Genomic DNA, 22,835 nt, shown 5'->3' with positions numbered 1-22,835 from the left:
ACAGTGTTTGTTTACATTCACAAAGTTATAGTTTTAACCATGTTTTGAGGCTATACAGTGTTTGTTTACATTCACAAAGTTATAGTTTTAACCATGTTTTGAGGCTATACAGTGTTTGTTTACATTCACAAAGTTATAGTTTTAACCATGTTTTGAGGCTATACAGTGTTTGTTTACATTCACAAAGTTATAGTTTTAACCATGTTTTGAGGCTATACAGTGTTTGTTTACATTCACAAAGTTATAGTTTTAACCATGTTTTGAGGCTATACAGTGTTTGTTTACATTCACAAAGTTATAGTTTTAACCATGTTTTGAGGCTATACAGTGTTTGTTTACATTCACAAAGTTATAGTTTTAACCATGTTTTGAGGCTATACAGTGTTTGTTTACATTCACAAAGTTATAGTTTTAACCATGTTTTGAGGCTATACAGTGTTTGTTTACATTCACAAAGTTATAGTTTTAACCATGTTTTGAGGCTATACAGTGTTTGTTTACATTCACAAAGTTATAGTTTTAACCATGTTTTGAGACTATACAGTGTTTGTTTACATTCACAAAGTTATAGTTTTAACCATGTTTTGAGGCTATACAGTGTTTGTTTACATTCACAAAGTTATAGTTTTAACCATGTTTTGAGGCTATACAGTGTTTGTTTACATTCACAAAGTTATAGTTTTAACCATGTTTTGAGGCTATACAGTGTTTGTTTACATTCACAAAGTTATAGTTTTAACCATGTTTTGAGGCTATACAGTGTTTGTTTACATTCACAAAGTTATAGTTTTAACCATGTTTTGAGGCTATACAGTGTTTGTTTACATTCACATTGTTTACAAACAATGGAGTTAAACAAGATTATATTTTGCATTCTGATGGGGTACAACAGTTAAACTAAGGTCATAAATAGATGTATTGAAAAGTTGTTGACAAGCAGCCAGCAGCCAGTCCTCCAGACTGCTGCCTGAGCACCTTTGTCTGCTCACACAAGCTGTGCTCTGCTTTGATACCAACACAGAAATATATAGAAAGTCACTGATTTAATATTTCATATTTGTAACGAACATCTAACAACAGATGTCTGTTTGTATGTGGTCTGACAGAGACTTGAGGACAGTGAAGGTCAAATGCGTAAGCATCATAAATGATTGCACTCTGAAGCAACAAATCTATAATTTAAACTGTTGACAGGATTATATCTTTGCCCCTTGGTGGAGTCAATCAAACTAAAAGACGTCAAGAAAGTCCACAGCCCACTTGCCTGACTCCTGCTATTCAGAAGAGTACAATTTTTTATTAAGGGTCTGGAAAAATACACAACACTATTTACATAGATAGAGAGGCTCCTCAATGGGAGCAGCACTTGTGAATACAATTAATTCAACTGAAATACAATGAACTCTTATGACTCAGAGCAATGGATTTGAAATATTCTTTCAAAATAAAATATCAAAGAAATGAATGACGTCCAGAGTTACAAAATTCCTGTAGTTGTCATTCAAGACTATGTGATAACTTGTTGATCTCAGGAGGTTTTGAATGTTATATGATCACATATGACTCAGGCATTTGAGTCACCTGGTTCAAAGGGACAGTTCACCATCCTCTGATTGGCAATCAGTGTGTGGTGTAAACCTTTGTTGATTCCGTATTGAATAGCAGTGATTGAATCAACGTGAATAGCTTGAAACATTCATGACTAAGACCTTTGTATAGACAGACATAGCTATCCTGATTTGTGCTGCAGCGAAAATAGAGAGGATGCATAGTACAGTAATGCATAGTACAGCAACGTGAAAGTGTAACCATACAGCTGAAGAGTAAAGGCTGGTAACAGTGCACCAACTCGTCTCTTTCTCCTGCTTTAAAAACCTTTTACTGCAGAGGACTACATCAGTGTCACACAGAGTGTTTCTTGGTAGTCAAACAAATCTACTTTGAAACAAAAGTACTCCACTCGTAGGAGTGGTTTGTTCATAACCATCCTCCTTTTTGAGGCCACTAGGTCATTTGACTGCAGGAAAGGGCTACAGCTGGAATCCTTAATTGGTGAAACTGCCACATCCGTTTGGGATTACAACAACAAAGAAGTTACTGCAAACAACCAACACTGTTTTTCCCTCTGACATTATTGCATGCGTGATAGAACAGCACAATATGTACTGCAATTTTCTGACGTCGCTGCCGGAGTCTCCTCTCCTCTGTTTCAACAACAAAACAAAAACAATAACAAAAAAGACGCACACACACACACACACACACACACACACACACACAGATTTGGTCCTCAGATACTCAAGAAGTTCTAAAGCTGCACCAATGAGAGCATCTTGACTGGCTGCTTCGCCGTCTGGTATGGCAACTGCACCGCCCTTGACCACAAGGCTCTACAGAGGGTGGTGCGGACAGCCTAGTACTTCTCTGGGGCCGAACTCCATGCCATCCTGGACGTTTATACCAGGCGGTGTCTAAGGAAGGCCCAGGAAATTGCCAAAGACTTCAGCCACCTAAGCACATGGACTGTTCTCTGTGCTACCGGAGCAACGGGTCTCAGACCAACAGGCTCCAAGATAGCTTCTATCTTGAAAGCAATTCGACTGCTGAATAGCTTCTCAGACTATCTGTACTGACTCTACCTGCACTGGCTATATACACATACACATGTCTCTATCCACACACACAACACACACACATAACACACTCACGCATGCTGATGTCACATACACACACACACACGCCACCACAGACTCACACCCAGCATATGCACTGCTGCTACTTTTCACTCTTATTATTATATTTATATATATACTGCTCAAAAAAATAAAGGGAACACTTAAACAACACATCCTAGATCTGAATGAAAGAAATAATCTTATTAAATACTTTTTTCTTTACATAGTTGAATGTGCTGACAACAAAATCACACAAAAATAATCAATGGAAATCCAATTTATCAACCCATGGAGGTCTGAATTTGGAGTCACACTCAAAATTAAAGTGGAAAACCACACTACAGGCTGATCCAACTTTGATGTAATGTCCTTAAAACAAGTCAAAATGAGGCTCAGTAGTGTGTGTGGCCTCCATGTGCCTGTATGACCTCCCTACAACGCCTGGGCATGCTCCTGATGAGGTGGCGGATGGTCTCCTGAGGGATCTCCTCCCAGACCTGGACTAAAGCATCCGCCAACTCCTGGACAGTCTGTGGTGCAACGTGGCGTTGGTGGATGGAGTGAGACATGATGTCCCAGATGTGCCCAATTCGATTCAGGTCTGGGGAACGGGCGGGCCAGTCCATAGCATCAATGCCTTCCTCTTGCAAGAACTGCTGACACACTCCAGCCACATGAGGTCTAGCATTGTCTTGCATTAGGAGGAACCCAGGGCCAACCGCACCAGCATATGGTCTCATAAGGGGTCTGAGGATCTCATCTCGGTACCTAATGGCAGTCAGGCTACCTCTGGCGAGCACATGGAGGGCTGTGCGGCCCCCCAAAGAAATGCCACCCCACACCATGACTGACCCACCGCCAAACCGGTCATGCTGGAGGATGTTGCAGGTAGCAGAACGTTCTCCACGGCGTCTCCAGACTCTTTCACGTCTGTCACGTTCTCAGTGTGAATCTGCTTTCATCTGTAAAGAGCACAGGGCGCCAGTGGCGAATTTGCCAATCTTGGTGTTCTCTGGCAAATGCCAAACGTCCTGCACGGTGTTGGGTTGTAAGCACAACCCCCACCTGTGAACGTCGGGCCCTCATACCACCCTCATGGAGTCTGTTTCTGACCGTTTGAGCAGACACACGCACATTTGTGGCCTGCTGGAGGTCATTTTGCAGGGCTCTGGCAGTGCTTCTCCTGCTCCTCCTTGCACAAAGGCGGAGGTAGCGGTCCTGCTGCTGGGTTGTTGCCTTCCTACGGCCTCCTCCACATCTCCTGATGTACTGGCCTGTCTCCTGGTAGCGCCTCCATGCTCTGGACACTACGCTGACAGACACAGCAAACCTTCTTGCCACAGCTCGCATTGATGTGCCATCCTGGATGAGCTGCACTACCTGAGCCACTTGTGTGGGTTGTAGACTCCGTCTCATGCTACCACTAGAGTGAAAGCACCGCCAGCATTCAAAAGTGACCAAAACATCAGCCAGGAAGCATAGGAACTGAGAAGTGGTCTGTGGTCCCCACCTGCAGAACCACTCCTTTATTGGGGGTGTCTTGCTAATTGCCTATAATTTCCACCTGTTGTCTATTCCATTTGCACAACAGCATGTGAAAGAAATGTATTGTCAATCAGTGTTGCTTCCTAAGTGGACAGTTTGATTTCACAGAAATGTGATTGACTTGGAGTTACATTGTGTTGTTTAAGTGTTCCCTTTATTTTTTTGAGCAGTGTATATTTATTTAACCTTTATTTAACTAGGCAAGTCAGTTAAGAACAAATTCTTATTCACAATGACAGCCTACCCGGCCAAACCCGGACGACACCGGGCCAATTGTGCGTCGCTCTATGGGACTTTCAATCACGGCCGGATGTGATACAGCCTGGATTCAAACCAGGGACTGTAGTGACACCTCTTGCACTGAGATGCAGTGCCTTAGACCGCTGTGCCACTCGGGAGCCCCAGCCTCCTGTACATGTACATATTTACCTCAACTACCACGTATCCCTGCACATTGATATGGTATTGGTACTCCTTGTATATAGCTTCATGCTTGTGTGTTTTATTTCTCGCTTTTTTTATCATTTTATCTAAAACTCTACATCTTTGGGAAAGAGTTTGTAAGTAAGCATTTCACTGTTGTATTTGGCGCATGTAACAAATAACATTTGATTTGACACACACACACACACACACACACACACACACACACACACACACACACACACGTGAAATGCTAAATGTAATGTAATGGCTGCTGGCAGATGGGTGTTTTTATCTGTACACGTACCTGTACATCATGTCCTGTCCTGTAGTGTGATACCCAACACAACACACAGGTTCCAGTCTGGAATCACAAGGCCTAAGGACAATCAGTGGCTGTGACAGTGTGACATAGAGCCACAATGACGTTACCAGTCTTATGTAACATCAGGCACTAAGAGCATGACAGTTCAGAGACATCAACAGCATTACAGTGCCAGGCAATCCATCCCTCTGTCCTTACATCAGTCATTGCGTTATGCCAGCCCGCCCACTTGTTTCAGAAACATGAATGAATGATACCGATGAGACCATCTGAGAGACAATCTGCTAACTCGTTAGCCCTGACACAGTTCCTATTAACAATGGCTGTTGTATATGCTTTAATTACACTGATGAGGTACATGATACTGTTCAGCCAGTATCAATCCCTAGATCTACAGCAATATAAGTACACGACAACATACTGTACGTTGTACGCTCACCTCTTTGCTACAAAGCACTGCAGCTTTTTTTCTGTTTGTCAATGAAAGCCTCTCATTTTACATTTAATCGATACTATAGCAAAATAATTTTACACGGACAAAAAGGAGGATGGCTATGAACAAACTACTCCAACGAGTAAGAATGAGATCGCACACTGATGCATGTCAGAAGGTGCTTTCAACTGGGATGTGGTAGTAGCCCTGTCCTGCACTCAAATTATCTAGTGGCCTCACGGGTGGAGTGATATTCTTATTTTTCATAATTTAATCATTTATAAACATTATTCGATTTTTTTTTTATGCAGAAAATCCGGTGTTTCTATGTCTAACAGTTTTGTTATATTCAGTATTCTATGACGTATATAAAGTGTAATATTGGGATGCAAACTCAGAATTGAATACATCAGATAATGACCAGATCTCCCAGTGGAAGAAAGTCACATAATACTACAATTTCTTTCCCCAACACCAGCAAATTCTTTAGTTGCAAGGCTGGACTTTTCCTAATGTTGTTGAGAGACAAGAAGCATGACTACTTGTTTACTCAACTTTACACTACTAGGCTACCTGTTCTCTCTCCCTCTGTCAACAGCCAAGTGGAATTCACATGATTTCACAAAGCTGGAACTCAGTCAGCTGTATAAGGAAATAAGCAAACAGGAAACCACTCACCCAGAGGCGGTGCTCCTAGTGGCCAGAGACTAATGCAGGGAAACTTAAATCAGTTCTACCAAATTTATATCAACATGTTAAATGTGCATCCAGAGGGAAAAAAATTCTAGATCACCTGTACTCCACAGACAGAGACGCATACAAAGCTCTCCCTCGCCCTCCATTTGGTAAATCCGGCCACAACTCTGTCCTCCTGATTCCTGCTTATAAGCAAAAATTAAAGCAGGAAGCACCAGTGACTCGGTCAATAAAAAAGTGGTCAGATGAAGCAGATGCTAAACTACAGGACTGTTTTGCTAGAACAGACTGGAACATGTTCCGGGATTCTTCCGATGACATTGAGGAATACACCACATCAGTCACTGGCTTTATCAATAAGTGCATCAAGGACGTCGTCCCCACAGTAACTGTATGTACATACCCCAACCAGAAGCCATGGATTACAGGCAACATTCGCACTGAGCTAAAGGGTAGAGCTGCCGCTTTCAAGGTGTGGGACTCTAACCCGGAAGCTCATAAGAAATCCTGCTATGCCCTGTGACAAACCATCAAACAGGCAAAGTGTCAATACAGGGCTAAGATTGAATCATATTACACTGGCTCCGATGCTCGTCTTATGTGGCAGGGCTTGCAAACTATTACAGACTACAAAGGGAAGCACAGCCGCGAGCTGCCCAGTGACACGAGCCTACCAGACGAGCTAAATCACTTCTATGCTCACTTCGAGGCAAGCAACACTGAGGCATGCATGAGAGCATCAGCTGTTCCGGACGACTGTGTGATCATGCTCTCCGTTGCCGACGTGAGTAAGACCTTTAAACAGGTCAACATACACAAGGCTAGCCTCCCGGGTGGCGCAGTGGTCTAAAGTGCTAGCTGTGCCACCAGAGATTCGAGGTTTGAGCCTAGGCTCTGTCGCAGCCGGCAGCGACCGGGAGGCCCATGGGGCAGTGCACAATTGGCCCAGCATCGTCCGGGTTAGGGAGGGTTTGGCCGGCAGGGATATCCTTGTCTCATCGCGCACTAGCGACTCCTGTGTCGGGCCGGGCGCAGTGCACGCTGACCAGGTCGCCAGGTGTACGGTGTTTCCTCCGACACATTGGTGTGGCTGGCTTCCGGGTTGGATGTGCATTGTGTCAAGAAGCAGTGCGGCTAGGTTGGGTTGTGTTTTGGAGGATGGCTCTTGACCTTTGTCTCTCCCGAGTCCGTACGGGAGTTGCAGCAAAGAGACAAGACTGTCACTACTACCAATTGGATACCATGAAATTGGGGAGAAAAAAAGGGGTAAAAAATTATAAAAAATAACATACACAAGGCTGCGGGGCCAGATGGATTACCAGGATGTGTGCTCCTGGCATGTGCTGACCAACTGGCAAGTGTCTTCACTGACATTTTCAACATGTCCCTGATTGAGTTTGTAATACCAACATGTTTAAAGCAGACCACCATAGTCCCTGTGCCCAAGAACACTAAGGTAACCTGCCTAAATGACTACCGACCCGTAGCAACAGTTAGTGGAAGGCTGGTAATGGCTCACATCAACACCATTATCCCAGAAACCCTAGACCCACTCCAATTTGCATATCGCCCTAACAGATCCACAGATGATGCAATCTCTATTGCACTCCACACTGCCCTTTCCCACCTGGACAAAAGGAACACTTATGTGAGAATGCTGTTCATTGACTACAGCTCAGCGTTCAACACCATAGTACCCTCAAAGCTCATCACTAAGCTAAGGATCCTGGGACTAAACACCTCCCTCTGCAACTGGATCCTGGACTTCCTGACGGGCCAGGTGGTGAGGGTAGGTAGCAACACATCTGCCACGCTGGTCCTCAACACTGGAGCTCCCCAGGGGTGTGTGCTCAGTCCCCTCCTGTACTCCTTGTTCACCCATGACTGCATGGCCAGGCACGACTCCAACCTAATCATTAAGTTTGCAGTCGACACAACAGTGGTAGGCCTGATCACCGACAACGACGAGACAGCCTATAGGGAGGAGGTCAGAGACCTAGCCAGGTGGTGCCAGAATAACAACCTATCCCTCAACGTAACCAAGACTAAGGAGATGATTGTGGACCACAGGAAAAGGAGGACCGAGCACGCCCCCATTCTCATCAACGGGGCTGTAGTGGAGCAGGTTGAGAGCTTCAAGTTCCTTGGTGTCCACATCAACAACAAACTAGAATGATCCAAACACACCATGACAGTCGTGAAGAGGGCACGACAAAGCCTATTCCCCCTCAGGAAACTAAAAAGATTTGATATGGGTCCTGAGATTCTCAAAAGGTTCTACAGCTGCAACATCGAGAGCATCCTGACTGGTTGCATCACTGCCTGGTATGGCAACTACTCGGCCTCTGACCGCAAGGCACTACAGAGGGTAGTGCATACGGCCCAGTACATCACTGGGGCTAAGCTGCCTGCCATCCAGGACCTCTACACCAGGCAATGTCAGAGGAAGGGCCTAAAAATTGTCAAAGACCCCAGCCACCCCAGTCATAGACTGTTCTCTCTACTACCGCATGGCAAGCGGTACCGGATTGCCAAGTCTAGGACAAAAAGGCTTCTCAACAGTTTTTACCCCCAAGCCATAAGACTCCTGAACAGGTAATCAAATGGCTACCCGGACTATCTGCATTGTGTCCCACCCACCACCCGCCAACCCCTCTTTTACGCTACTGCTACTCTCTGTTCATCATATATGCATAGTCACTTTAACCACATCTACATGTACATACTACCTCAATCAGCCTGACAAACCGGTGTCTGTATGTAGCCTCGCTACTTTTATAGCCTCGCTACTGTATATAGCCTGTCTTTTTACTGTTGTTTTATTTCTTTACTTACCTGTTGCTCACCTAATACCTTTTATGCACTATTGGTTAGAGCCTGTAAGTAAGCATTTCACTGTAAGGTCTACACCTGCTGTATTCAGCGCACGTGACAAATCAACTTTGGTGAAAATCTCCTAGAGATGAACGTACTTTGGTGCAAAAAGTGCAAATCAATCCCAGAACAACAGCAAAGGACCTTGTGAAGATGTTGGAGGAAACAGGTACAAAAGTATCTATATCCACAGTAAAACGAGTCCTATATCAACATAAGGCCACTCAGAAAGGAAGGCCGCTCAGCAAGGAAGAAGCCACTGCTCCAAAACCACCATAAAAAAAGCCAGACTACAGTTTGCAACTGCACATGGGGACAAAGATCATACTTTTTGGAGAAATGTCCTCTGATCTGATGAAACAAAAATAGAACTGTTGGCCATAATGACCATCGTTCTGTTTGGAGGAAAAAGTGGGAGGCTTGCAAGCCAAAGAACACCATCCCAACCGTGAAGCACGGGGGTGGCAGCATCATGTTGTGGGGGTGCTTTGCTGCAGGAGGGACTGGTGCACTTCACAAAATAGATGGCATCATGAGGTAGGAAAATTATGTGGACATATTGAAGCAACATCTCAAGACATCAGTCAGGAAGTTAAAGCTTGGTCTCAAATGGGTCTTCCAAATGGACAATGACCCCAAACATACTTCCAATGTTGTGGCAAAATGGCTTAAGGACAACAAAGTTAATGTATTGGAGTGGCGATCACAAAGCCCTGACCTCAATCCGATAGAAAATCTGTGGGCAGAACTGAAAAAGCGTGTGTGAGCAAGGAGGCCTACAAATCTGACTCAGTTACACCAGCTCTGTCAGGAGGAATGGGCCAAAATTCACCCAACATATTGTGGGAAGCTTGAGGAAGGCTACCCAAAACCTTTGACCCAAGTTAAACAATTTAAAGGCAATGCTACCAAATACTAATTGAGTGTATGCAAACTTCTGACCCACTGGGAATGCGATGAAAGAAATAAAAGCTGAAATAAATTATTCTCCCTACTATCTTTCTGACATTTCACAGTCTTAAAATAAAGTGGTGATCCTAACTGACCTAAGACAGGGAACTTTTACTAGAATTAAATGTCAGGAATTGTGAAAAACTGAGTTTAAATGTATTTGGGTAAGGTGTATGTAAACCTCCGACTTCAACGGTATATCTCCCTGACTAACTTCAAGCATCAGCTATCTGAGCAGCTTACCGATCATTGCAGCTGTACATAGCCCATCTGTAAATAGCCCATCCAACTACCTACAAATCAAATCAAATCAAATGTATTTATATAGCCCTTCGTACATCAGCTGAAATCTCAAAGTGCTGTACAGAAACCCAGCCTAAAACCCCAAACAGCAAGCAATGCATGTGAAAGAAGCACGGTGGCTAGGAAAAACTCCCTAGGAAAAACTCCCTAGAAAGGCCAAAAACCTAGGAAGAAACCTAGAGAGGAACCAGGCTATGAGGGGTGGCCAGTCCTCTTCTGGCTGTGCCGGGTGGATATTATAACAGAACATGGTCAAGATGTTAAAATGTTCATAAATGACCAGCATGGTCAGATAATAATAATCATTGTAGTTGTCGAGGGTGCAACAAGCACGTCCGGTGAACAGGTCAGGGTTCCGTAGCCGCAGGCAGAACAGTTGAAACTGGAGCAGCAGCATGGCCAGGTGGACTGGGGACAGCAAGGAGTCATCATGCCAGGTAGTCCTGAGGCATGGTCCTAGGGCTCAGGTCCTCCGAGAGAAAGAAAGAAAGAGAGAAAGAGAGAATTAGAGAGAGCATATTTACATTCACACAGGACACCGGATAAGACAAGAGAATACTCCAGATGTAACAGACTGACCCTAGCCCCCCGACACATAAACTACTGCAGCATAAATACTGGAGGCTGAGACAGGAGGGATCAGAAGACACTGTGGCCCCATCCAATGATACCCCCGGACAGGGCCAAACAGGCAGGATATAACCCCACCCACTTTGCCAAAGCACAGCCCCCACACCACTAGAGGGATGTCTACAACCACCAACTCACCGTCCGAAGACAAGGCCGAGTATAGCCCACAAAGATCTCCGCCATGGCACAACCCAAGGGGGGGGGGGGCGCCAACCCATCCCCATATTGTTTTATTTACTTTTTTTGTTCTTTTGCACACCAGTATTTCTACTTGCACATCTATCACTCCAGTGTTAATAACACTGGATTTTTTTATTGTGTTATTGACTGTGTGTTTGTTTATTCCATGTGTAACTCTGTGTTGTTGTTTGTGTCGCACTGCTTTGCTTTATCTTGGCCAGCTCGCTGTTGTAAATGAGAACTTGTTCTCAACTAGCCCACCTGGTTAAATAAAGGTGAAATAAATGTTTTTGTTTATAAAAAAAATGTCTGACATCAATGTGTGAGCAACTACAATAATTGAATATGGTCAATTTCAAACATTTGTATATAACATAAACATACTGTTGACATGTAGGCTATGGTGTAATGGAATGGTTTGCCTTGTGTGGTAGGTTTTGTGGGTTTTGACACTCTTATGTAGGTGTTATAACCAGCCATAAAATAACTCAATATATGTCACAACAGGTCCAAATATGTGTCATAACAGTGTTATGACCATATTATAACAGGCTATGACAAGTTATGTCAGCTGTTATGACATATTATGACGCTGGATGTCAAGTACAGTGTTACCAAAGTGAGTCGTAAACAGCAAATGTGAGTCAACAACAAACAACAACAACTATGACGGTATCACATTTTTTAAATAACACACTCTGATGCGGCATTTATATGCACCTCATTTACTTTCAATAAACCAAATTGACACACAAATTATAGATGTGCTGTGTCCTGTTCTGATTTCATAATTCATACCCTATGAAATGATTTATCCCTCAGATGGTCTTCTCTGATACTAGTTGGCTGTAGCTGAGCTCCAGATGGGGTCAGGGTTAGGGTTTGGACACGATTCCAATAATGGGTTGGCATGAACAGAGATTTTGCAATCTCTCCGATTTTCGGGAATCAGAACTGAAGCTGTGTCCAGCAAAATTCCCAGCGGTGGGCAGACAGGGGGTGAGTTCTCTCCTCAGCAGATATAAGGCCTTGGTCCTATAACTTCTCACGGATTACATCGTCTTTACAGAGGAGACACAGCTCAACATACAAACTGATAAACAGATATTTCCATCAAAATGTGGTATGTTATACTTTTCATATTCTTTCTTCAACAAAACCCTAGTTGCCTGGCAAATGTTGTCATTGCAGTACCAATCCAAATGAATCTCTGAAATGTCTTTGGACAATGGATCTTTGTAAAATGGCAGGGAAACACAGCTACTTAAATCTTTCAAAAAACATTCAAATTGCTCTAGCTAGAGACCTTTTCTAAATATAGGTTAACAAGCAAGCCCAGAGACTTCCTAAGTAAAGGAACCGTTAGTTGTGGTACTAGTGAGTGTTTGGGCGCTGTCTGTCAGTTGGCTCTGTGTGTGTGTACTGTACTTATGTGTTCCTTCTGTCCGCAGGTCATCCCTGGTAGTGCTCCTCGCGGCCTCCTGTGTCTGTCTGGAACAGGTCAAAATCAAAATCAAAATCAAAACCGATACCAAATCAATTGATGAGATGTCAGACAATTCAGGTAGCTATCTGTCTAACTGACACATAACCAACTCCCTGCCTTATGCCAAAACGGGCTTACTTTTTCTGATTTAGATTGAAATGTCAACAAAGTGAGAGGGATGAAACGTTTTCAAACAAAAACATGTAAATTTTAAAGATCAAGGCGCATTGACAACCTTTCTTGTCCCATGTCTATGTTAAGGTGGGTGTTAGTGACACCATTGATGCAGAATATCGCCCAAAAATATTGGACTTACACATTACACGTGTGTTTTCACACGTGCAATTTGTCTATTTCCGAAACATATTATATTTGCTGGCCCATTGTGACTGGTTCGTGTAAGGATATCACTCACATTTCAATTACACTGTCACTCTCATCGGATGTTCTGAAGCCAATCTTCACTATGGATCCCCTTACGCAACTCTGAGCTGAGCAGACACAAGCTGTTCCTATTCAGCCTGTTGGAGAATACAGTAGCTGTGGCCAAAATGAGGATGTCACCATCACTTTCAAGTGAGAACCTTGTTAAGTCTCAAGGCTCACAGCTATTATCCCGATTATCTTAAAAATCGATTCAGCAGCGACACACATGAGATGACAGGGATCAAAGAGAAGGCAAGCAGGGAGGAAAGGAGAGATCCTCAGTCTCAGCTTCCTCCAAGCTGGATGGTAAAATATGTCATTAGGAAAATCTACAGAGCATGAAAGCCTTGAAAAGTAAAATTCCTCAAAATCCATCAAACGTTTCAGGAAAATGTTTGAGAAGAGAAATGACACTAATTCCATCCTCATCTAGGTTTCTGCGTATTGTGACCTCCAAGGTAATTCTGTGAAAGCTAGCCTTGTCTGGCTCAAGTCATGACAACACTTATTTTTTTTTAGATAATAGTAGATGATTAATGAATTTACTGAACTTTTGTCAGGTCAAAGCTAAAAGGTTCCAGAAAGCTACTACCAAATGCTATGTGTATTCAAGTGAATAGTGTTGATTTTAGCAAACTCAAACTCAAACTAAAACCAAGGCTGGAATTGTATTGAGGCACATTTCATTTTTCTGCAATAATCTTTTATGGTTGTGTTTGAGTTGCACAGCAGTAAGTGCTAGGTGGTGCTGAGTTGGGGATGTTTTAACCATATAGAGATTGTATAGAAATAATGTTGTTGTGTTTCTTGCCCAGACCTGCGCTTCAGGCGTATGGTTGGGGGCACCCTGGCCCCTCATGTCCCCTGGCAGGCCATGGTCTATCTGAGTAAAAACGTCATGAACGGGGGCTTCGCTGGGGGAGCTCTAATCTCTGACCGCTGGGTCCTGACCGCTGGCAGGAACTTGTTTGTCAGGAAGAGTAGGCAGGACACCCAGGGGAAAGAACCAATCATCCCCAAGGTGTACCTAGGCATCACGCGATACTCCCAAGCCAATGACTCCAAAGAAGTTGCTGTAGAAAAGGTGAGCTAGTATACCCATTACCATCTCTTTCAAACAATATACAGACAATTCAGTATTTACAGCAAGCAGAACTGCACTGGGCTCTCTCACCTACATCATCATTTTCAGTCTTATAGGTAGTTAGAGCACAAATACAGTAGATCGTCAAAAAAAAGGTCCTATGAATTATTCCCTTCCCCTTCTAGGTGGTTCTGCACCCAGGCTTCCAGAGCGTGTCAGACTGGGACAACGACCTGGCTCTGATTCAGCTGAAGGAGCCATTCACCCTGAGCGAGGCTGTGATGCCCATCCCTCTGCCTGAGAGGGGTGAGGACCTGGCTGAGGCAGCCCAGGAGAAAGGCATCATCACAGGCTGGGGTTGGGGGGTCCACTTCACCCCCGCTGAGTCACTGAAACACCTGGTATTGCCTGTGGCATCGCGTAGCTTCTGTAAGGCAGAGTACAACCGCGGTGGCAGCACTCCAACCATAGACGACAACATGTTCTGTACTGGAGCCAGCAAGTACCAGGAGAATGTGTGCTTTGGGGATGCAGGCGGTGCCCTGGCAGTCCAGGACCCCAAAGACGGCAGAGTGTATGCTGCAGGGATCCTGTCCTTCGATAAGGCCTGTGCCGTGAGGAAATACGCCGTCTACATGAAGCTCTCTGCCTACATGCCTTGGATCAACAGTGTCCTCAGGGGTGACAGTGAGAAATCAGCCAGTCTCCGCTCCAGTGTAATGTCTGAGATGTTTTCGAGGCAGTTGTAGCCTCCACTCAGCACAGTTTCAGATATGAGAGCCGGGGCTCATAATCTCCATTATGCCTTTGCTAACAAAGTAATTTTCTGACTTGATCTTGTAAAACTCTCTCAAGTTTCGACTTTCATTGAGTGTGTGCCCCCGCCTGATTGAGTGTGTCTTCCGATGTTGATTTCAAAGGATTTTCAATAAATTAATCTCTCCTAAGAAGTTTGGTTTCCGATGTTTCACCTTATAACTTTTATTCACATTTTCTTCAACTCATTTTAGAATGCTGGGAAACATGTTTTAGATAATCTCTACAAGCTGGAACCTGAGAGCATGTTAGAGCCATTAAAACAAGTAGCCTACAGCTAGGACATGAGACGATTTTAAAGTTCATTTAAGTAATGGAATTATTAAGGAAAATTGTTATCTGGCCAAGGAGGATATTGTGTTGAGACCAGCAAGGGTTTTTTAGTAGATTTGTCATGAAAATCATTCAAGAAGGAAATAACTTGTTCTAAAATAGAGCTACATAAACGAGGGTCTAGAATCCCTCCCAGCAGGGGAATGGAGGTCATGTCACTCCTGGTTAGTGACTAATTTAAATACAGAAGACAAAAGGCTTGTCATCACAGCTCAATACTAGTTAATAGCTCTCTTGCTTTGGAGCAGCCTGCTGTACCACAATTTGTTCAGTTTCAACAAGAGATATCTCAGAAATGGTGCCGAAGAGTATGGCTGATGTTTTACATGCCCGTAATCAATTGTGCTATTTTGTTCATTTTTTTGTGTTGTTTGTAACTTATTTTTTAACTTATTTTGTACATAATGTTGCTGCTACCGTCTCTTACGACCGAAAATAACTTCTGGACATCAGAACTGGGATTACTCACCACGGACTGGTAGAAGCTTTTTCCTTTAATCTCTATGTACTAGGGGCTATGTGGGACGCATGCGTCCCACCCCTGGTACACCCTATCAACAACAGGTGAAATATCAAGAGCGCCAAATTTGAAAACAATTAAATGTCATAATTCAATACAACTATCTTACACCCTTTGAAAGATAAACATCTCCTTAATCTAACCACGTTGTCCGATTTCAAAAAGGCTTTACGGCGAAAGCATAAAGTTAGATTATGTTAGGAGAGTACATTGACAATAGCTGTGTGTAATGTTTTGTCAATTCAAAGACAGGCATCACCAAAAGCAGAAAACCAGCTAAAATGATGCACTAACCTTTGACAATCTCCATCAGATGACACTCCTAGGACATTATGTTAGACAATACATGCATTTTTAGTTCTATCAAGTTCATATTTATATCCAAAAACAGCGTTTTACTATGGCGTTGATGTTGAGGAAATCGTTTCCCTCCAATAACCGCCAGTCAAATCAGCACGACAAATTAAATAATTACTATTCGAAAACATTGGTAAAATATTATATTGTCATTCAAAGAATTATAGATTTACATCTCTTGAACGCAACCGGATTGCCAGATTTAAAAATAACCTTACTGGGAAATCACACTTTGCAATAATCTGAGCACTGCGCCCAGAAAAATACGCATTGCGATACAGACTAACCGCCATGTTGGAGAGATCTAAAATCGAAAATACTATGTAAATAATCCATTACCTTTGATTCTCTTCATCAGATGTCACTTCCAGGAATCCCAGGTCCATAACAAATGTAGTTTTGTTCGAAAAAGCTCATAATTTATGTCCAAAAAGCTCCGTGTTGTTAGCACATGATCTAAGCCCGCCGGACTTCTCTTCATGAAAGAAGGGAGAAAAAATATTTACGTTCGTTCAAACATGTCGAACGTTGTATAGCATAAATCAGTAGTGCCTTTTTTAACCAGAACATGAATAATATTCAAGGCGGACGATTGCATTCTCTTTTAAAACGTATTGGAACGAGAGTACCCAACATGAACTCGCGCGCCAGAGTCTAATCGGCCATCACCGTTCCAAGGCTCTTGTTCGGTCAGATCTCACAGTATAAGACTCAAAACACTTTGTAAAGACTGGTGACATCTAGTGGAAGCCATAGGAAGTGCTCAACGATTAATAAGCCCCTGTGTGTTTCAATGGCATAGGCTTAAAGGTAGTTCAACACATCAGGTATCCACTTCCTGTCAGAATTTGTCTCAGGGTTTTGACTGCCATATGAGTTCTGTTATACTTACAGACACCATTCAAACAGTTTTAGAAACTTTAGAGTGTTTTCTATCCAAATCTAATTATATGCATATTCTAGTTACTGTGCAGGAGTAGTAACCAAATTAAATCGGGTATGTTTTTTATCCGGCCGTGCAAATACTTCCCCCTATCCCCATCAGGTTAAGAGTTTATTCGGAAGATAATGGCTCTATAAACACTCTTCCGTGGTGTCCCGACTTTCTAGTTAATTACATTTACATGATTAGCTAATCAGGTGATATTAATTACAGAGAAAGTATTTTATAGGATAGCATGTCATATCACTTAATCTGGCATAACCAAAGACACGAAAGCAGAGAGGGAGAGAGCAGAAAGCGAGAGAGCAGAGAACAGAGAGAGAGCAGAGAGAGCAGAGAGAGAGAGCAGAGAGAGCAGAGAGAGCAGAGAGAGCAGAGAAGAGAGAGAAGAGAGAGAGGGAGCAGGCTGAGAGAGCAGAGAACAGAGAGAGCAGAGAACAGAGAGCAGGCTGAGAGAGCAGAGAGAGCAGAGAACAGAGAGAAGAGAGAGAGAGAGCAGGCTGAGAGAGCAGAGAGAGCAGGGAAAGCAAAGAGCAGAGAGAGAGAGTGCAGGGAAAGCAGAGAGAGAGAGCAGAGGGAGAGAGCAGTGAGAGAGAGAGCAGAGAGAGCAGAGGGAGAGAGAGAGCAGAGAGAGCAGAGAGAGCAGAGAACAGAGAGCAGAGAGAGCAGAGGGAGAGCAGAGAGCAGAGAACAGAGAGAGCAGAGGGAGAGAGAGCGCAGAGAACAGAGAGAGCAGAGGGAGAGAGAGCGCAGAGAGAGGGAGCAGGCTGAGAGAGCAGAGAGAGAGAGCAGAAAACAGAGAGAGAGAATAGAGAGAGAGAGCAGAGAGCAGTGAGTGAGAAGAGAGCAGAGAGAGAGCAGAGAGAGAGAGCAGAAAGAGCAGAGAGAGAGCAGCAGAGCAGAGAGCAGAGAGAGAGAAGAGAGAGAGAGCAGAGAGCACGCTGAGAGAGCAGAGAGCAGGCTTAGAGAGCAGAGAGAGAGCAGAGAGCAGAGAGAGAGCAGAGAGAGAGAGCAGAGAGAGAGAGCAGAGAGAGCAGAGAAAAGAGAGAGAGCAGCAGAGCAGAGAGAGAGAGAGCAGAGAGAGAGCAGCAGAGCAGAGAGCAGAGAGAGAGAGCAGAAAGAGCAGAGAGAGAGCAGGGAGCAGGCTGAGAGAGAGCAGAGAGCAGAGAGAGAGAGAGCAGAGAGAGAGCAGAGAGAGAGAGCAGAAAGAGCAGAGAGAGAGCAGGGAGGGCAGAGAGAGAGCAGAGAGAGCAGAGAAAAGAGAGAGAGCAGCAGAGAAAAGAGAGAGAGAGAGAGCAGAGAGACAAGAGAGCAGAGAGAACAGAGAGCATAGAGAGCAGGAAAAGCAGAGAGCAGAGAGAGTGCAGAGAGAGCAGAGAGAGAGCAGGGAGCAGGCTGAGAGAGAGCAGAGAGAGAGAGAGAGAGAGAGCAGAGAGAGCAGAGAGAGAGCAGGGAGCAGGCTGAGAGAGAGCAGAGAGCAGAGAGAGAGAGAGAGCAGAGAGAGAGCAGAGAGAGAGAGCAGAAAGAGCAGAGAGAGAGCAGGGAGGGCAGAGAGAGAGCAGAGAGAGCAGAGAAAAGAGAGAGAGCAGCAGAGAAAAGAGAGAGAGAGAGAGCAGAGAGACGAGAGAGCAGAGAGAACAGAGAGCATAGAGAGCAGGAAAAGCAGAGAGCAGAGAGAGTGCAGAGAGAGCAGAGAGAGAGCAGGGAGCAGGCTGAGAGAGAGCAGAGAGAGAGCAGGGAGCAGAGAGAGAGCAGAGAGTAGAGAGAGAGCAGAGAGAGCAGAGATAGTAACCCTGCATCACAACACTCTGTTGCTATAGTAACCCTGCATCACAACACCCTGTTGCTATAGTAACCCCGCATCACAACACTGTTGCTATAGTAACCCTGCATCACAACACCCTGTTGCTATAGTAACCCCGCATCACAACACTGTTGCTATAGTAACCCTGCATCACAACACCCTGTTGCTATAGTAACCCTGCATCACAACACCCTGTTGCTATAGTAACCCTGCATCACAACACTCTGTTGCTATAGTAACCCTGCATCACAACACCCTGTTGCTATAGTAACCCCGCATCACAACACTGTTGCTATAGTAACCCTGCATCACAACACCCTGTTGCTATAGTAACCCTGCATCACAACACCCTGTTGCTATAGTAACCCTGCATCACAACACTCTGTTGCTATAGTAACCCTGCATCACAACACCCTGTTGCTATAGTAACCCTGCATCACAACACCCTGTTGCTATAGTAACCCTGCATCACAACACTCTGTTGCTATAGTAACCCTGCATCACAACACTCTGTTGCTATAGTGACCCTGCATCACAACACTCTGTTGCTATAGTAACCCTGCATCACAACACTCTGTTGTACATATTTAATTATTTGTATTTCAGTTCATATTTGTTTCATGTAACCAGTCGCAGGTTAACGTCAACCTGACAGAGACGATGTAAAACCAATAACTAAACTGTTTTCACAATTAACATGCTTTTTCTTGTTTCAAGTATGTTTTATTATGAAAAGTACAGTATAACCATGTATACTTGTACAACTATGGAGCGTATGTCCAAATATAATTGTACAATTTGTTTTTCCAACATAAAAGACAAGAAATGATCACATTGGTATTTTAACAGTGTTATTGTAAGAGTTTAAATGTTTAAACAGAGGATACATCTAAAACAGGATAAAACAAGTGCAGTATGTTGTGAGAATGTTACTTTAACGTCGACTCATAACGTCACACTATAACGTCATGGGAGTCTTGTGGAAAGACTAACGGTGTTATTGTAAGAGGTCATGGGTCAAGGTCCTCACAATTATAGGAAGATGCGCATGTGTGTGTGTGAGAGTGTGTCCTGTGTGTGTATGTGTCCTGTTTGTGTGTGTGTGTGTGTGTGTGTGTGTGTGTGTGTGTGTGTGTGTCCAGTGTGTGTGAGTCCAGTGTGTGTGAGTCCAGTGTGTGTGTGTGTGTGTGTGTGTGTGTGTCCAGTGTGTGTGTGTGTGTGTGTGTGTGTGTGTGTGAGTCCAGTGTGTGTGTGTTTGTTTGTCTAGCGTGTGTGTTTGTCCAGTGTGTGTGTGTGTGTGTGTGTTTGTCCAGTGTGTGTGTGTGTGTGTGTGTGTGTGTGTTTGTCCAGTGTGTGTGTGTGTTTGTCCAGTGTGTGTGTGTGTGTGTGTGTTTGTGTGTGTCCAGTGTGTGTGTGTGTGTGTGTGTGTGTCCAGTGTGTGTGTGTGTGTGTGTGTGTGTGTGTGTGTGTGTGTGTGTGTGTGTGTGTGTGTGTGTGTGTGTGTGTGTCCAGTGTGTGTGTGTGTGTGTGTGTGAGTCCAGTGTGTGTGTGTTTGTTTGTCTAGTGTGTGTGTGTGTGTGTGTGTGTTTGTCCAGTGTGTGTGTGTGTGTGTGTGTGTGTGTGTGTTTGTCCAGTGTGTGTGTGTGTGTGTGTGTTTGTGTTTGTCCAGTGTGTGTGTGTGTTTGTCCAGTGTGTGTGTGTGTTTGTCCAGTGTGTGTGTGTGTGTGTCCAGTGTGTGTGTGTGTGTCCAGTGTGTGTGTGTGTGTGTCCAGTGTGTGTGTGTGTGTGTCCAGTGTGTGTGTGTGTGTGTCCAGTGTGTGTGTGTGTGTGTGTCCAGTGTGTGTGTGTGTGAGTCCAGTGTGTGTGTGTGTGTTTGTTTTGTCCAGTGTGTGTGTGTGTGTGTTTTGTCCAGTGTGTGTGTGTGTGTGTTTGTCCAGTGTGTGTGTGTGTGTGTTTGTCCAGTGTGTGTGTGTGTGTGTGTGTGTGTGTGTTTGTCCAGTGTGTGTGTTTGTCCAGTGTGTGTGTGTTTGTCCAGTGTGTGTGTGTGTGTGTGTGTGTTTGTCCAGTGTGTGTGTGTGTGTGTGTGTTTGTCCAGTGTGTGTGTGTGTGTGTTTGTCCAGTGTGTGTGTGTGTGTGTGTGTGTCCAGTGTGTGTGTGTGTGTGTGTGTGTCCAGTGTGTGTCCAGTGTGTGTGTGTGTGTCCAGTGTGTGTGTGTGTGTGTGTGTTTGTCTAGTGTGTGTGTCCAGTGTGTGTGTGTCTGTGTGTATCCAGTGTTTGTGTGTGTGTGTGTCCAGTGTGTGTGTTTGTCCACTTTGTTTGTCCAGTGTGTGTGTGTGTGTGTGTGTATTTTTGTTTGACCAGTGTGTGTGTGTGTGTGTGTGTGTGTGCCCAGTGTGTGTGTGTGTGTGTGTGTGTGTGTGTGTGTGTCCAGTGTGTGTGTGTGTCCAGTGTGTGTGTGTGTATGTGTGTGTGTGTGTATGTTTTTGTCTAGTGTGTGTGTGTGTGTGTGTGTGTTTGTGTGTCCAGAATGTGTTTGTGTGTGTTTGTTCAGTGTGTGTGTTGAGAGTGTGTGTGTCTATTTTGTGTCCAGTGTGTGTGTGTGTGTGTGTGTGTGTGTGTGTTTGTGTGTCCGGTGTGTGTTGAGTGTGTGTGTCCATTTTGTGTCCAGTTTGTGTGTGTGTGTGTGTTGAGTGTGTGTGTGTTCAGTGTGTGTGTGTGTGTGTGTGTTCAGTGTGTGTGTGTGTGTTCAGTGTGTGTTCAGTGTGTGTTCAGTGTGTGTGTGTGTGTGTGTGTCCAGTGTGTGTGTGTGTGTTTGTGTGTGTGTGTGTGTTTGTGTGTGTGTCCAGTGTGTGTGTGTGTGTGTCCAGTGTGTGTGTGTGTCCAGTGTGTGTGTGTGTGTGTCCAGTGTGTGTGTGTGTGTGTGTGTCCAGTGTGTGTGTGTGGTGTGTGTGTGTGTGTGTGTGTGTGTGTGTGTGGTGTGTCCAGTGTGTGTGTGTCCAGTGTGTGTGTGTGTGTGTGTGTGTGTGTGTGTGTGTGTGTGTGTGTGTGTGTCCAGTGTGTGTGTGTGTGTGTCCAGTGTGTGTGTGTGTGTGTCCAGTGTGTGTGTGTGTGTGTGTGTCCTGTGTGTGTGTGTGTGTGTGTCCTGTGTGTGTGTGTGTGTGTGTGTGTGTGTGTGTGTGTGTGTGTGTGTGTGTGTGTGTGTGTGTCCAGTTATTATTTCAGGGACACTGAGGATTCATAATCAACCCTAAACCCTGGATAGAGGGGCTCAGTGAATGTGGAGGTGAATGTGATCAGGTGGGTCAGTGTGTCAGAGGAGGCTCTATAGAAGGACAGAGTGCCGGCTGGCCAGTCCAGATACACTCCTACTCTGTGGGATCTGGAGGAGGGGACGTCTATGGTAGTGAGATTATTATTATGCCAGGCAGAGTATCTGTTGTCAGAGCAGAACAGACTCCAGGACTTGTCATTGTATCCAAGCCAACAGTCATTACCCCCTCCTCTCCTGTTGATTCCTTTATATGTCACTCCTATAACAGCCCATCTCCCACTCCTCTCTACCTCCCAGTAACAGCGCCCAGTCAGACCCTCTCTACACAGTTTAACAGTTTAACCAGCTCAGCTATAGACTACACCAGCGTGACTAGTATCTATGTGGACCCTACTACAGTTTAACCAGCTCAGCTATAGACTACACCAGCATGACTAGTATCTATGTGGACCCTACTACAGTTTAACCAGCTCAGCTATAGACTACACCAGCATGACTAGTATCTATGTGGACCCTACTACAGTTTAACCAGCTCAGCTATAGACTACACCAGCATGACTAGTATCTATGTGGACCCTATTACAGTTTAACCAGCTCAGCTATAGACTACACCAGCATGACTAGTATCTATGTGGACCCTACTACAGTTTAACCAGCTCAGCTATAGACTACACCAGCATGACTAGTATCTATGTGGACCCTATTACAGTTTAACCAGCTCAGCTATAGACTACACCAGCATGACTAGTATCTATGTGGA

General features: G+C 44.4%; 1 protein-coding gene across 1 annotated transcript; it reads left to right on the top strand.

Moving 5' to 3' along the window:
- The first annotated feature begins 12,009 nt into the window (after window positions 1-12,009).
- LOC115182862 (haptoglobin-like) lies at window positions 12,010-14,981 on the top strand. The gene is made up of 4 exons (XM_029744266.1): window positions 12,010-12,158; window positions 12,487-12,599; window positions 13,763-14,031; window positions 14,217-14,981. The coding sequence occupies exons 1-4, from the start codon at window positions 12,154-12,156 to the stop codon at window positions 14,778-14,780; spliced, it is 951 nt and encodes a 316-aa protein (XP_029600126.1). The 5' UTR covers window positions 12,010-12,153; the 3' UTR covers window positions 14,781-14,981.
- The last annotated feature ends 7,854 nt before the right edge of the window (window positions 14,982-22,835 follow it).

This window comes from Salmo trutta, unplaced genomic scaffold (genome assembly GCF_901001165.1).
Source record: "Salmo trutta unplaced genomic scaffold, fSalTru1.1, whole genome shotgun sequence".
Taxonomy (NCBI): domain Eukaryota; kingdom Metazoa; phylum Chordata; class Actinopteri; order Salmoniformes; family Salmonidae; genus Salmo; species Salmo trutta.
This window is presented reverse-complemented; position numbering and strand designations above follow the sequence as displayed.